The 15,556-nt window shown below is 40.6% G+C and overlaps 1 protein-coding gene across 9 annotated transcripts in view; it reads left to right on the top strand.

Annotated features, from left to right (window-relative positions):
* TMEM68 (transmembrane protein 68) overlaps positions 1-15,556 on the top strand; it is a 48,453-nt gene that overhangs the window by 9,881 nt on the left and 23,016 nt on the right. For all 9 annotated transcript variants that reach the window (XR_011389995.1, XM_008255536.4, XM_017341309.3 and 6 more), the window contains 2 exons: positions 6,595-6,643; positions 7,140-7,533. Coding sequence is in view for 8 of the 9 variants with exons in the window: in XM_008255536.4 (XP_008253758.2) it covers positions 7,209-7,533 (325 nt within the window). In the remaining variant the exon portion in view is untranslated. The remainder of the gene's footprint in view (positions 1-6,594; positions 6,644-7,139; positions 7,534-15,556) is intronic.

Here is a 15,556-nt window from a genome sequence, read left to right as displayed (position 1 = left end):
ATGAGATGGCATTGGTACATGCCACCTTGATGGGATTGTATTGGGATCCTCTGGCATGATTCTAACTCCACCATTTGGGGCAAGTCAGCTTGAGCATGTCCCAAATTGTACATCTCCTCCCTCTCTTATTCCCACTCTTATATTTCACAGGGATCATTTTTCAGTTAAAATTTAAACACCTAAGAATAATTGTGTGTTAATCACAGAGTTCAACCAATAGTACTAGAACAAAACAAAGAGAAAATACTAAAATGGATAAAGTATTACATTGTAAATCAACAGTCAGGACAAGAGCTGATCAAGTCACTGTTTCTCATAGTGTCCATTTCACTTCAACAGGTTTCCCCTTTGGTGCTCAGTTAGTTGTCGCCAATCAGGGAGAACATATGATATTTGTCCCTTTGGGACTGGCTTAATTCACTCAGAATAATGTTTTCCAAGAATTTTATTGAGGATTTTTGCATCTATGTTCATCAGGGATATTGGTCTGTAATTCTCTTTCAATGCTGCATCTTTTTCCGGCTTAGGAATTAAGGTGATGCTGGCTTCATAGAAAGAATTTGGGAGGATTCCCTCTTTTTCAATTGTTCTGAATAGTTTGGGAAGAATTGGAGTTCTAAAGGGAGCACATAGACAAGTCTAGTACCTGCTAACACTAACTGATGGAGTAAATAAAGGGGAGAGTGATCCAACATGGGAAGTGAGATACTTAGCAGACTCATAGAATGGAAGATGTCCTAAATAGCACTCTGGCCTCAGAATCAGCCCTAAAGGCATTCGGATCTGGCTGAAAAGCCCATGAGAGTATTTCAGGCATGGAAAGCCAAGACACTCTGGCAAAAGATCTCTGTGAGTGAGATCCCAGTGGAAAGAACAGGTCATCAAAGAAGGAGGTACCTTTCTCTGAAGGGAGGAGAGAACCTCCACTTTGACTATGACCTTGTCTAAACAAGATAAGAGTCGGAGAACTCAGAGGGCTTCCATAGCCTTGGAAACTCATGACTGGAGCATAGGGAGATTACTGATGCCATAGACAGGAGTGTCAATTGGTAAAGTCAACAACAGGAGTCACTGTGCACTTACTCCTCATGTAGGATCTCTATCCTTAATGTGCTGTACATTGAGATTTAATGCTATAACGAGTACTCAAACAATATATTTCACTTTGTGTTTCGATGGGGGTGCAAACTGTTGAAATCCTTACTTAATGCATACTAAACTGATCCTCTGTAAAAAAAAAAAAAAGAAAAGAAACTATCAACTCCCAACTTGACTCTCACTGGGATTAAACATGACAATAGGTCTGCTCTGATTTCATCATCATTTAAAAAAAATCATCTATTATTTTTCACTTTTTGTTTCTGTGTGGGAGCAAACTGTTGAAATCCATACTTAATGTATACTAAGCTGATCTTCTGTATATTAAGATAACCGAAAATGAATCTTGATGTGAATGGAAGGGGAGAGGGAGTGGGAAAGGGGAGGGTTGTGGGTGGGAGGGACGGTATGGGGGGGAAGCCATTGTAATCCATAAGTCGTACTTTGGAAATTTATATTCATTAAATAAAAGTTTAAAAAAAAATGTCTGGTAGAATTCAGCAGTGAATCCGTCTGGTCCTGGGCTTTTCTTTGTTGCGAGGGCCTTTATTACTGTTTTAATTTCTGACTCAGTTATGGGTCTGTTTAGGTTTTCGATGTCTTCCTGGTTCAATTTAGGTAGGTTGCATGTGTCCAGGAATCTATCCATTTCTGATAGGTTTCCCTGTTTGCTGGCATACAAGTCCTTGTAGTGATTTCTGATGATTCTTTTTATTTCTGTGGTGTCTGTTGTTGTGTTTCCTTTTCATCTCTGATTTTATTGATTTGGGTCTTTTCTCTTCTTTTTTTAGTTAGTTGGGCCAATGGGTGTCAATTTTGTTTATTTTTTTCAAAAAACCAGCTCCTCGTTTGGCTGATTTTTTGTAATGTTTTTCTTGATTCAATCCTGTTGATTTCTTCTCTGATTTTTTATTTCTCTTCTCCTACTAGATTTGGGTCTGGTTTGCTGCAGATTTTCTAGATCCTTAAGATGCATTGAAAACTCATGTATTTGGTGCCTTTCCAATTTCTTGATGTAGGCACCTATTGATATAAACTTTCCTCTTAACACTGCTTTTGCTGCGTCCCATAAGTTTTGGTATGTTGTGCTATTATCCTCATTTACTTCCAGAAAATTTTTGATTTCTCTTTTAATTTCTTCTATGACCCATTGTTCATTCAGGAGCATGTTGTTCAATCTCCATGTGTTTGCATATGCTCTAGGGATTCCTGAGTTGCTAATTTCCAACTTCATTGCTTTATGGTCTGAGAAGCTGCATGGTATGATTCTAATTCTTTTGAATTTGCTGAGACTTGCTTTATGGCCTAGTATGTGGTCAATCCTAGAGAAGGTTCCATGTACTGCTGAGAAGAATGTAAATGCTTTAATATGTAGGATTGAAAGTTCTGTATATATCTGTTAGATCCATTTGGGCTATAGTGTCATTTAAATCTACTGTCTCCTTGTTGATCTTCTGTCCTGTTGATCTATTTCTGAGAGTGGAATATTGAAGTCCCCCAGTACTATTGTATCGGGGTCTAAGTCTCCCTTTAAGTCCCTTAACAAATCTTTTAGATAAACCGGTGCCCTGTAGTTAGGTGCATATACATTGGTAATTGTTATATCTTCCTGTTGAATTGATGCCTTAATCATTATATAGTGCCCCTCTTTGTCTCTCTTAACAGTTTTTGTGTTAAAGTTTATGTTGTCCGATATGAAGATGGCTACGCCCGCTCTTTTTTAATTTCTGTTGGCATGGAATATCTTTTTCCAACCTTTCACTTTCAGTCTGTATGCATCTTTGTTGGACAGATGGGTTTCTTGTAAGCAGCAAATAGATGGGTTTTGTTCCTTAAGCCAATCAGCCAATCGGTGTCTTTTAACTGGACAGTTCATGCCATTAATGTTCAATGTGACTAATGATAAGTGGTAACTTTGCCCTGCCATTTGCCAAAGATATTTTCTAATATATGCTTTGAATTCCCTGTGGTATTTTGCTGTGAGGTTTCCTTCCTTTACCTTCTTTCATATTGATGACTGTGTTTCTGTGTTTCTGTGTGCAACACATCTTTAAGCATCTTTTGCAGGGCTGGACGAGTGGTGACAAATTCTTTCAATTTCTGTTTGCTATGAAAGGTGTTTATTTCACCTTTGTTCACAAATGATAGCTTTGCAGGATATAATATTCTGGACTGGCAGTTTTTCTCTCTTAGTACCTGGGCTATGTCTCACCATTCCCTTCTAGCTTGTAGGGTTTCTGATGAGAAGTCTGCTGTGAGTCTAATTGGAGATCCTCTGAAAGTAATCTGACATTTCTCTCTTGCACATTTTAGGATCTTTTCTTTATGTTTCACTGTGGTGAGTTTAATTACAATGTGTCGTGGTGAGGATCTCTTTTGGTCGTGTTTATTAGGGGTTCTGTGAGCTTCCTGTACTAGGATGTCTCTGTCTTTCTCCAAACCTGGGAAATTTTCTGCTAGTATCTCACTAAAAAGGCCTTCTAATCCTTTCTCCCCCTGCATGCCTTCAGGAACTCCTAGAACCCGAATGTTGGGTTTTTTAATAGTATCCTGTAGATTCCCGACAATATGTTTTAGATTTCTAATTTCCTCTTCTTTGGCTTGACTGTATCCTTTCCTGTTCTCTGTCTTCTAAGTCTGATATTCTCTCTTCTGCTTCAATCATTCTGTTTTTAAGGCTCTCTAATGTGTTTGTCATTTGATCTATTGAATTCTTCATTTCATTATGATTTCTTGTCACTATCACAGTTTCCTGTTCTACTAGTTGTTTCATTTCATTTTGATTCCTCCTTAATATTTCATTTTCGCGAGAAAGATTTTCTATCTTGTCCATTAAGGATTTCTGTAGTTCAGGAATTTGTTTTTGAGAACTTCTTAATGTTCTTATCAATTTTTTGAGATCTGCTTCTTGCATTTCTTCTATGTCATCATCTTCATAATCTTGAATTGGGGTGTCTTTTTCATTTGGGGGCGTCATGGTGACTTCCTTGTTTCTATTATCTCAGTTTTTGCGTTTGTTATTTGGCATTTTGGAGATATTTGGTTTCTTCACTGTGGTGCTTTTTCTTGTTATACTATGACTCTAGATTAAGTGGACTGTCTGTTTTTGATGGAGCCTTAGAGGCATGAGATGGGTGTGGCCTGAGAGCTCTGTTTGGTTCCTCAGGGTTAAGGGTGTGCCAAAGGTGACACTCCCAGGTTAGGCCTGGTAAATCGCTCTCTCTCTCTTTCTTTTTTTTTTTTTTTTTTGATTCAAAAGGGAAGTAATTCCACACAGCTGAACAGTATTGGAGGTAGTTATCAGGCAAATGATATACCCACAGGAGCCAGAGATTGGAAGCTCTTCCCAAGGACCACACAGGGAATCTGTCCTGCCCTCAGTGTGGGCTCAAATTCTCCTGCAGTCTCCCACTGGGTTGGCAAGGTTACTGAATTGTAGCATCTCTGGAGAGTACTCACGTGAATTCCATGAGTTCCCTCCCCCACCGTCTCTTTTTTCACAGTCTCAGTTCAGTAGCACCACACATTCACTAGGTCCTAATCTCCTGTTAATTCACCCCCCCCCCCCCCCAGACTTAGGTTTTTCTGCTAGGCTCAGGGCCGGTGCAGACTTGAGGTCGCCCTGCTTATGACGTATGTCCAAGATGGCACCTGCTCTTTGTCTTGCTCGCCTATGAGAGGTGAGCGGAAAGAGAGAAACTCGTGTCCGTATCGGTCACTTTTTTTTTTTTCTCTCTCTCTCTCTCTCTTCTAGTTAGCCTGGTGAAATTTTACCCACGGGGTCGTTCCCTCAAGTCTCCTCTTTCTGCTTGCCTGCCGGTGTCTCAGGCTATTGAGGTTCGGCTCACCTCGCGTTCCAGCGGTGGTGTGTTGAGTCTGCTGCTGGTGTCCCAAACTGTGCGCTCCCATGCTCTCAACACAAGTCCACCAAAGTCTTAACTCCAGAGGTTGATGTTTGCTCGAGTTTTACTGAGGCAGTTTGAGCTTCTTCAATTTTCCTCCTCCCCTTCCAGCGCTGGCGCGCAGAGTCTGCGGATCCCACTGCTCCGGCGGCTTGGCTTCCACGCGGTGGGCGACCTTGCTCTCCCCATAGGTCCTCCGAGTCACAGCCACTAAATCTGGAAGAGTTTCCTCTGCAATTTTTTCCTGATCCTTTTCCTGAGGCGACCGTAACTCCACTTTTATTAAACTATCTTTTCCCGGACTCTCCGTCTGCACCCTCACTATTCCGCCATCCTGGCCCCCCCCCCTTTTTTTTTTTTAAGATTTATTTTATTTATTTGAGAGAGTTTTACAGAGAGAGGTAGAGACAGAGAGAGGTCTTCCATCCATTGGTTCACTCCCCAGATGGCCACAACGCCAGAATTGAGCTGATGCAAAGCCAGGAGCCAGGAGCTTCTTCCAGGTCTCCCACATGGGTGCAAGGGCCTAAAGATTTGCGCCATCTTCTACTGCTTTCCCAGGGCATAGCAGAGAGCTGGATTGGAAGAGGAACAGCCGGGACTAGAACCAGCGCCCATATGGGATGCCAGCGCTTCAGGCCAGGGCTTTAACCTGCTGCACCACAGTGCTGGCCTCTCCTTTGCTTTCTTTTATTTATTTATTTTCTGCCTTAGCCATGAAGTAATTGAGATCATTTTCATTAAGATTATGTAACATGGAATAATAATAAAATATCTCTAATAATAGTACAAGAACCAGGAAAGTATGATTGGAAGAAGAAAATCTTCTGTGGGAAATTATTATCATAGGGCTAGTATAACTGTATCATCAAATATCCTGCTTAAACATTATGTTACCTGGCAAAATTACTAAAGTTTGGTCATCTAGATGGCAGCACAGCAAAATATCATGCTTTTTAAAACAAGAACTTTTCCCAGTAGGATAACTATAATCAAAAAACAAAAGCAACCAGAACAGATGCATGGACTACCTGTGTCCCTTGTTGGAAAGCTTGGTTAAAGTCCAGTTCCCCTACTTCTGATCCAACTGCCTGCTGGTGTACCTCCTGGGAGGCAGCAGATGATGACTTGAATACTTGAGTCTCAGCCACTAACATGAGAGAACCAGATGGAATTCTAGGCTGCTGGCTTTGGACTGTCCCAGCCCAGGCTGTTGCAAGCATTTGAGGAATGAACCAGAGGATGGAATGTCTGCCTCGTTGTCTCTCAAATAAAATGAAAATAAATAAATAAAAAAATTTAAAAAGGAAGGCCAATTAATTGTACATCGTAACTTCATTTTTTTCTCTGAGGAAGCAAAACTTTTTATACCTCTGTTAAAATCTTTAGGTAGACCTTTATATAGTGACACTAAATTGTTGTCTTCATTAATCAATGGTAGTATTAGTATGCTTATTAATTGTGCTATGCTAATATAGGGCTGTTATATTTGTCAGATATCACTTGCTGTTTATGGAAGTTCCAACTTTAAGTATTGATAATTATTTTTACCTTTAATCATGTGTTTATCACATTTATTTACTGTGTTTTCCAGAGTATATACATACATTGAAGCTTGTGACAAGATATTTATCTGATTTCTGGTAAGTCAAATGACTGTTTTAGAGAGTGAGTTCATAAAATGATTGTACAGCAGTATTTTTAGTCACTTAAGTAAAATTTTAATGACTGTAAGATAAAATTCTTTGTATAAAATCAAAAGATCAGACAGCTTTAAGTAAATTTCTGTACAAAATAATATTCAAAAATGTATGCTATCCTTTCCTAAAAGAATCAGGCTTACTTTTATTGACCAGATGTTGATATTTCTTTTGTGAAGAACTGTTGCTAAGATTGGCTTGAAAGTTCATTTCTAGTGAGCTTTATTTTCTTCTCTCAATTATGTCTTGCAAGTTAGCTTCAAAAGTTAAACTCAACATACTGCCTGAGGGAACAGATGAAACCTTGTGATTTTCACATTTAAATTTGCAACAAAGTTAATCACTAACAGAAATTAAGAAATAGTACTGAGTAGTATTTATGTAGACTAAAAACATTTAACTTTAAAGAGACTAACACTGAATTATTTTTCCCTTATAGTGCCAAAATTAAAGATCTGCTATGGCAATGAAGAAAGAGACTGAATTTGTCATTTTCACTTAAAGAAAAATGACAGATAAAAATCACACCTGTGGTGCAGGACAGGATTCTGTGCCCTTTATGACTTGTCTGATTCACATCCTTGAAGAATGGTTTGGTGTGGAACAATTGGAGGACTACTTGAATTTTGCAAATTATCTCTTGTGGGTTTTTACGCCACTAATACTTTTGATACTTCCATACTTTACAATCTTTCTTCTCTACCTTACCATCATTTTCTTGCACATCTATAAGAGGAAGAATGTGTTAAAAGAAGCCTATTCTCATAATTTGTGGGATGGTGCAAGGAAAACGGTGGCAACCCTGTGGGATGGACATGCAGCAGTTTGGCATGGTAAGCAAGTACACTTTGATCTCTGTGTGTTGCTACTCACGTGGGTAGCACTGAAAGGATTTCCATTCCATTTTACTGACTGAGAAGATAGTGAAAATGATAATTCAAGTGATTCATTATCCTTTTGCATGCATTGGGAATACTTATGTGTCTTTTTTTTTTTAGATTTATTTTATTTATTTGAAAGGCAGAGTCACATACAGAGAGAAAGAGAAGTGGAGATAGAGAAACATCTTCCACCTGCTGTTCACTCCCCAAATGGCTGCAATGGCCAGGGCTGGGAAAGGCGAAAGCCAGGAGCCAGGAGCTTCTTTCAGGTCTACCACGTGGGTATAGGGGCCCAAGTACTTGGGCCATTTTCTGCTGCTTTCCCTGGTTAATTAACAGGGTGCTGGATTGGAAGTGGAGTTGCTGAAACCAGTGTCCATATGGGATACTGGCATTGATGGCGGCAGCTTAACCCATTTCACTGCAGTGCCAGCCCATGTGTGTCTTCCTTAAGATGATTTTTTTTCCCAAGCACATTATTTTTTTTTTTCATTTAGAAAATTTTTATTTAATAAATACAAATTTCCAAAGTACAACTTTTTTGGATTATAGCAATTTTTCCCCCCATAACCACCTTCCACCCACAAACCATCCTACTCCTTCTCCCATCCCATTCTTCATTAAGATTCATTTTTAATTATCTTTATAAACAGAAGATCAACTTAGTGTATACTAAGTAAAGATTTCAACAGATTGCAGCCACACAGATACACAAAGTATGAAATACTATTTGAATAATAGTTTTACTGTTAATTCGCATAGTACAACACATTAAGGACAGAGATCCAACATGGGGAGTAAGTGCACAGTGGCTCCTGTTGTTGATTTAACAGTTGACACTCTTATTTATGATATCAGTAATCAGCTGAGGCTCTTGTCATGAGCTGCCAAGGCTATGGAAGCCTCTTGAGTTCACAAACTCTGGCCTTATTTAGACAAAGCCATAATCAAAGTGGAAGTTCTCTCCTCCCTTCAGAGTAAGGTACCTCCTTCTCTGATGACCTGTTCTTTCCACTGGGATCTCACTCACAGAGATCTTTCATTTAGGTCTGTTTTTTTTTTTGTTTTTTTTTTTTTTAATTTGACAGAGTTAGACAGTGAGAGAGAGAGAGAGAAAGGTCTTCCTTCCGTTGGTTCACTCCTCAAATGGCTGTCACGGTCGGCACTGCGCCGATCTGAAGCTAGGAGCCTCCTGGTCTCTGATGTGGGTGCAGGGGCTCAAGCACTTGGGCCATCCTTCACTGCCTTCCCAGGCCACAGCAGAGAGCTGGACTAGAAGAGGAGCAACCAGGACTAGAACCTGGCGCCCATATGGAATGCCGGCGCCACAGGCGGAGGATTAACCAAGTGTGCCACGGCGCCAGCCCGTAGGTCAATTTTTTTTTGCCACAGTGTCTTAGCTTTCTATGCCTGAGAAACTCTAATGGGCTTTTTAGCCAGATCTGAATGCCATAAGGGCTGATTCTGAGGCCAGAGTACTGTTTAGGGCATTTGCCATTCTCTGAGTTTGCTGTGTATCCTGCTTCCCATGTTGGGTTGTTCTCTCCTTTTTTTTTTTTTTTTTTTTTTTTTTTGACAGGCAGAGTGGACAGTGAGAGAGAGAGGCAGAGAGAAAGGTCTTCCAGTTTTTTTTTTTTTCCTCTCTCTGTATCTGTCTCTCTCTGCCTCGGCTTTTGTAACTCTGCCTTTGAAATAAATAAATAAATCTTAAAAAAAAAAAACTGGATAGAAACTTTTTCTTCTCCCTGGGGCTGGTATTGTGGTGTAGCAGGTTAAGCTACCGCCTGCAGGGTCTACAATTCGAGTCCTGGCTGCTCCACTTTTGATCCATTTTAGGAAGCAGCTTAACCAGCTGTGCTGCAATGCTGGCCCCACAAACTATTTTTAAAATGTTCTAGTTATTTAGCATTTGTTTTTATTTTGTTGAAAGTACCTTTGACTTTAGCAATGTAAAGATTTAAAACAAAAAAAATTTTTTGAATGTATATTTGAAAAAGAGAGACACAGATATATCTTCCATCTGCTGGTTCACTCCCCAGATACCTGCAACACTGGAGTTGGACCTGGTTGAAGCCAAGAGCTAGGAATTCAATCTGGGTTTCCCATGTGGGTGGCAGGGACTCAATTATGTAAGTCCTTACCTGCTGCCTCACATGGTGTGCTTGGCAGGAAGCTGGATTTGGAAACAGAGTCAAGACTTGAACTTGGTCACTGCAGTGTGGAATGTGGGTGTACCATGTGATGCCAAATATCAGCCACTGTCATGTTCTCATGTGTGGCATGTTACTGTTTTTCATTTCACTTAGTCTTCTTCATAATTGTGACTTTAAAAGATTTATTTTATTTGTTAGGCAGAATTAGAGAGAGGGAAGACAAGAGAGATCTTCCATCTGCTGGTTCGCTCCCCAAATGGCTGCAACAGCTGAGGCTGGGCCAGTCTGAAGCTAGGAGCCAGGAGCTTCTTCTGGGTTTTCCACATGAGTGCAGGGGCCCAAGCACTTGAGCCATCTTATGCTTTCCCAGGTGCATTATCAGGGAGCTGTGTAGGAAGTGGAGCAGCCAGGACTCAAATCATGGCCATATTGGATGTGAGCATTGCAGGCTGTGGCTGTACCTGCTGTGCCACAGAGCTGGCCCCAATAAATGTGACTTTTAATGGATATGTGAGATTCTTTTAATTATATAAGTAAATTAATTAGCTATTATGTAACAATAATTAAATTTTCTAAATTTAATTTTTAATCACTTTTTATTGCGAGAAAGAGACAGAGATCTTCTATCCACTGGTTAACTCCCCAGATTCCTGCAATAGCCAGAACTGGGCCAGGCTGAAACTTGGAGCCTGGAACTCAATCTGGGTCTTTCATATGAGTGGCAGAGTACTTGAGCCTTTGCTTGCTGTCTTCTAAGGCACACATTAGTAATAAATGGGAATTGGAAGCAGTGCAGGAACTCAAACCTGGCACACTGTCTCTCTCTTTTTAAAATTAGTTAATAAGCTTATTTATTTGAAAGAGCAACAGAAGGAGAAGAGGAGGCAGAGGGAGAGAGAAAGATCTTCCATCTACGGGTTCACTCCCCAAAAGACTGCAACATCCAGGTCTGGGCCAGGATGAAGCCAGGAGCAAGGAACTGCATCCTGGTCTCCTCCGTGCTACTTTCTTAGGCTCATTAGCAGGAAGCTGGATTGGAAGTGGAGCAGCTGAGACTCAAACCACCATTCTGCTATGGAATGCTGGTGTTGTAAGAAGAAGCTTAACCTGCTATGTCACAACACCAGGCCCCCAAGCAGTCCCTTAACTGCTGTGCCTAATGCCTGCCGCTGAACAGTAATTTTTTTATAATTTCTTTTTACTATTTTTTAAAAGATTTATTTATTTATTTTGAAAGTAAGGGTTACACAGAGAGAGAAGGAGAGGCAGAGAGAGAGATTGAGAGGGAGAGAAGGAGGTCTTCCATCCACCAGTTCACTATCTAATTGGCCACAATGGCTGGAACTGCGCCGATCCGAAGCCAGGAGCCAGGAGCCTCCTCCGGGTCTCCCATGCAGGTGCAGGGGCCCAAGGACTTGGGCCATCTTCTATTGCTTTCCCAGGCCATAGAAGAGAGCTGGATTGGAAGTGGAGCAGCCAGGACACGAACCGGCACCTATATGGGATGCCTGCACTGTAGATGGCGGCTTTACCTGGTATGCCACAGCGCTGGCCCTCTTTTTGCTATTTAAATAGCATTTTTGTACACGAATGTTTCCAGTATTTCAATTTTGAAGTTAAATTTTACTCTCAGAATGTGTAATGTGGCTTCTCTATGATTTTTTAAAACAGTCTGAGATTTTTATGTGCTGCGCTTATTTAGCCTACACTACATCAAAAACACTTACTTGATATTTTCGATACCTGCATCTTAGTAATGAGGCAGCAACACCTATACCTTCCAGTTGCCTACAGCCTTTAGAGTATAAAAATTTTAAATTGTTTTGCCAAAAATCTTATTCCTTGAAAATACAGATGCCACTTTAAAAAAGTTAGACTCTTAACAATGAATGATTTCTCCTGGAAGTTCATATGTTGAAAAAGAGTCCTCAATTAGATAGCTGGGTGTTTTTGAGAAAATTAAAAGCCATGCATTTTAGCACTGTTGTGAAGGTAATGAAGTCTGTCACTTTCGTTTCCAGGAAATGAGAAATATTTTGTCTTTGGGCCTTTTACTTGTTTGTTTTATCATGTATATGTATATTTTTGTGGTTTCGATTTTATTTAACAAAGGAATTTACTGCATTGTCTGAAAATTATGTTTATGCTTATATGCTTACTTAATACCAGCCTAACTTGTTCCGTTCATTAGCAATATAAAATTTTGAGAAAATGCAGTTGTTTAATTAATTAGGTAGCCTGGTCATATGGTTTATTTTGCATATTTTATGAGTTACTAATTTTTTTAAGGATTTATTTATTTATTTGAAAATCAGAGTCACACAGAGAGAGGAGAGGCAGAGAGAGAGAGAGAGAGAGAGAGAGGTCTTCCATCGACTGGTTCACTCCCCAGTTGGCCTCAGTGCTGGAGCTGCACCAATCCAAAGCCAGAAGCCAGGAGCTTCATCCGGGTCTCCCATATGAATGCAGGGGCCCTTGGACTTGGGCCATCTTCTGCTGCTTTCCCTGGCCATAGCAGAGAGCTGGATCAGAAGTAGAGCAGCCGGGACTTGAACCAGTGCCCATATGAGATGACAGTACTGCAGGTGGCGGCTTTACCTGCTTTGCCACAGTGCCGGCCCCTGAGTTACTAATTTTTAAAAAGACCACAGTAACACAGACTCTAAACTTTGTTTTGCTTCATATTTTATAATTTTTTAAAGAAATAGACATGTTGAGGCCGGCGCCACGGCTCACTAGGCTAATCGTTCGCCTTGCGGCGCCAGCACACCGGGTTCTAGTCCCGGTCGGGGCGCCGGATTCTGTTCCGGTTGCCCTTCTTCCAGGCCAGCTCTCTGCTGTGGCCAGGGAGTGCAGTGGAGGATGGCCCAGGTCTTTGGGCCCTGCACCCCATGGGAGACCAGGATAAGTACTTGGCTCCTGAAAAAAAAAAAAAAAAAGAAATAGACATGTTGTGTTCATTAAATGGTCCTATAGGTTATACATAGCAATTTTTTTTGGGCAAGTTAGATTGAGATATCATGATAACATCTCTGTTCAGTTGAGTAGCAGGTTCATTTCACCTCTTCTGTCCTTCATGCAGTGAAGGACTTCATCTAGTTAAGGTTAAGCCAGGCTCTCCTACCTTACTGGCTTGGTGACCTTGGGAAAGGTAACGAGCTTTTCTCTTCCTGTCCTCTTTTTCTCTCTTCTCCCTTCCTGTCTCTTTCTGCAATAACTATGATTTTTGGCTTCATTTTGAAAAATACCTAAAATTATAGAGAAGTCTCAAAAGGGGTACTGGTGTTGGACAGAGGAAGAGTGTGATGAACTGGGGAGAGTCTTTGGAGGAAAAATGAACAGAGCTTGGTGGCCAAGTGAGTATAAAGTTTGAGGGAAGAGGGGTTAACAATATGGTTCTCACTGCGAGGAGTGAGAGATGGGACAAGAGGATCTAATTACAGCAACCATGTGAGTGGAAGTACAAAAGTAGGAAAGTATATCCGGGGAGCCACAGTTAGTTCATATGATACATGAAGTTATCTAATGTCACTGGGCAACTGGGAACTAAAAGTATGCTTTCTGAGCAGGGATTGGTATTGTCATTCCTATGCTTTAAGAGTGACTCAGTGAAAGAGTACTTGGGCATGATAGACTCTCATTTTTGTCAATAATTGATTGAGTGGACTTTTGTGATTTTGACCAGGTAATTTGGTATTATATAAGTAGTTCAACTATGTCATAATTTAAAAAAATAATTCTGTAATCCAGAGAGAACCTTCTAGAAAATTTATCTGAAGGGACAGTGGTTCTTTTGGTAATCTCAGACAACCTCAAAAGTGAATTGAATTACATGAATTGGAATTAGATAATTGGAAAGAACTACTATAAAATGTGGAAACAATGCAAAATATTGAAATACTATTACATTTAATTTTAAGATATTCTCTTGAGTCTGAGATACTACCAAGTATTTAGTGTTCCTTTAGTATTAAAATCACATTTAACTACTTTTAAAATGAATTCCCTGCTCTAAAATTTAGGTTGAAGCTTTTTATTATTTTGAATGTTTATTTCTTAGCAAATCAAACAAGGATAAACTTAAGGAAAGAAAAAAGATTCATTCAGATTTCCATAATCTGGGCTTTGTGACAGGAGTTTTGGGGATAGCTGTTCTGTGTGAAAAAATGTAACTCCTGGAGGTTCCTTTCCTCTACTACAGCCTGTCAAAATTTCCTTCCTTTCTGCCCTTTCTCTTTCTTTGAGCTTAATTCTGCTCTTGGCCTCTGGACACTTGCTTTTTCCCTGGTCTGTGGTGGTGTGCCTGACAGGCACAGCGGGAAGGGAGAACAGGTTACCTGCCATCCACTCCTACAGCTGTCCTCAGAATTGTGATCTAATACCCAGGGATTTCCTCTGAGGCATAGGAAACCTTCGACCTTTTATGTTAGACCTGATTTAAACCTTTATATTCCCCAAAGTCCACCAGCAGCACAGAATTGCTATGAGGAGTATGTTGGCACTGATAGTCATGTAGAGAGGAAAAAGAGGCTCTCTAGGAAGCCAGCCTAGGGTTATGCTAGTGGGCAGCTCCAAAGATCATCCCCTCCCCAAACCTACACCCTTTTCATCTTATTTATTTCTCTTGCTTAAACCCTTGCTCCTGATTCCAGAGACTTGGCATAGGACTTACTGAATGGCAGGAAGGGAGAGGGAAAAAGACAGCATGAGTCTCTGATCTCCTAGCTATAGAAGAGAGATTTTCTTAGTGTTCATTTCAAATCTTTGATCACAGTTCCTTCCCATATGCAGTAAGAGAGTCTTTTCCATCATTTTTATTCTTAGTGAATAGAATGAGATTTCCAAATATTTAAATATATAAAGCTGAAATCTTATGTCTGAGTGCCACAAAAGTTTGCTTCACTATTATGTCATCCATTTGTATATAACAGTTTATTTTTTGAATATTTTTTTTATTTGAGAGGCAGAGAGACAGAGAACTTCCATCTACTGATTCACTCCCCAACTGCCTACAGTGGCCCATGCTGGCCAAAGTTGGGAGCAGGGAATGCAATGCAGGTCTCCCACATAGGTGGCAGGAACCCAGGTACTTGAGCCATCACCTGCTATCTCCTTGAGTGCAGATTAGCGTGGAGCTGGGACTTGAACCTAGGTACTACCACATGGGATACAGGTATTCACAACCAGCATCTTAAGCAGTAGGCCAAATGCTTGCTTCCTAAGGGTTTCAGTGGTGTTCTATTTTGCATTGGGCCATCGGTTAAGAATTTTTCCTGGGGCCGGCTCTGTGGTGTAGTGGGTAAAGCCGCCACCGCCTGCAGTGCTGGCATCCCATATGAGCACCGGTTTGAGTCTCAGCTGCTCCACTTCTGATCTAGCTCTCTGATATGGCCTGGAAAAGCAGTAGAAGATGGCTCAGGTACTTGGGCCCCTGCACTCATGTGGGAGACCTGGAAGAAGCTCCTGGCTCCTAGCTTTGGATTGGCACAGCTCCAGCCGTTATGGTCATCTGGGGAGTGAACCAGCAGATGGAAGACCCCTCTCTCTCTTTCTCTGCCTCTCTTCTTTCTGTGTATCTCTGACTTTCAAGTAAATAAATAAATCTTAAAAAAAGACTTTTTCCTATTTTATCAGTGAATTAAAGACTTAAATTTTACCCTTGGTTGTGTTATCTCAGGGAAATTGTAGCTTAATTGATACCTCCTGGCCTGACCCTTTCTTGATTCATTTTCTTACCCCTTTCATAACCTGCTTGTTCTTGTGGAACTATTCTCTATCAGGCTTTCATAGATCGGTCCACATAGTTTCTAAGAAGCCAGTGG

Source organism: Oryctolagus cuniculus, chromosome 6 (genome assembly GCF_964237555.1).
Source record: "Oryctolagus cuniculus chromosome 6, mOryCun1.1, whole genome shotgun sequence".
NCBI classification, from domain to species: Eukaryota; Metazoa; Chordata; class Mammalia; order Lagomorpha; family Leporidae; genus Oryctolagus; species Oryctolagus cuniculus.
The sequence above is the reverse complement of the archived record's forward strand: the minus strand, read 5'-3'. Positions and strand labels throughout refer to the sequence as shown.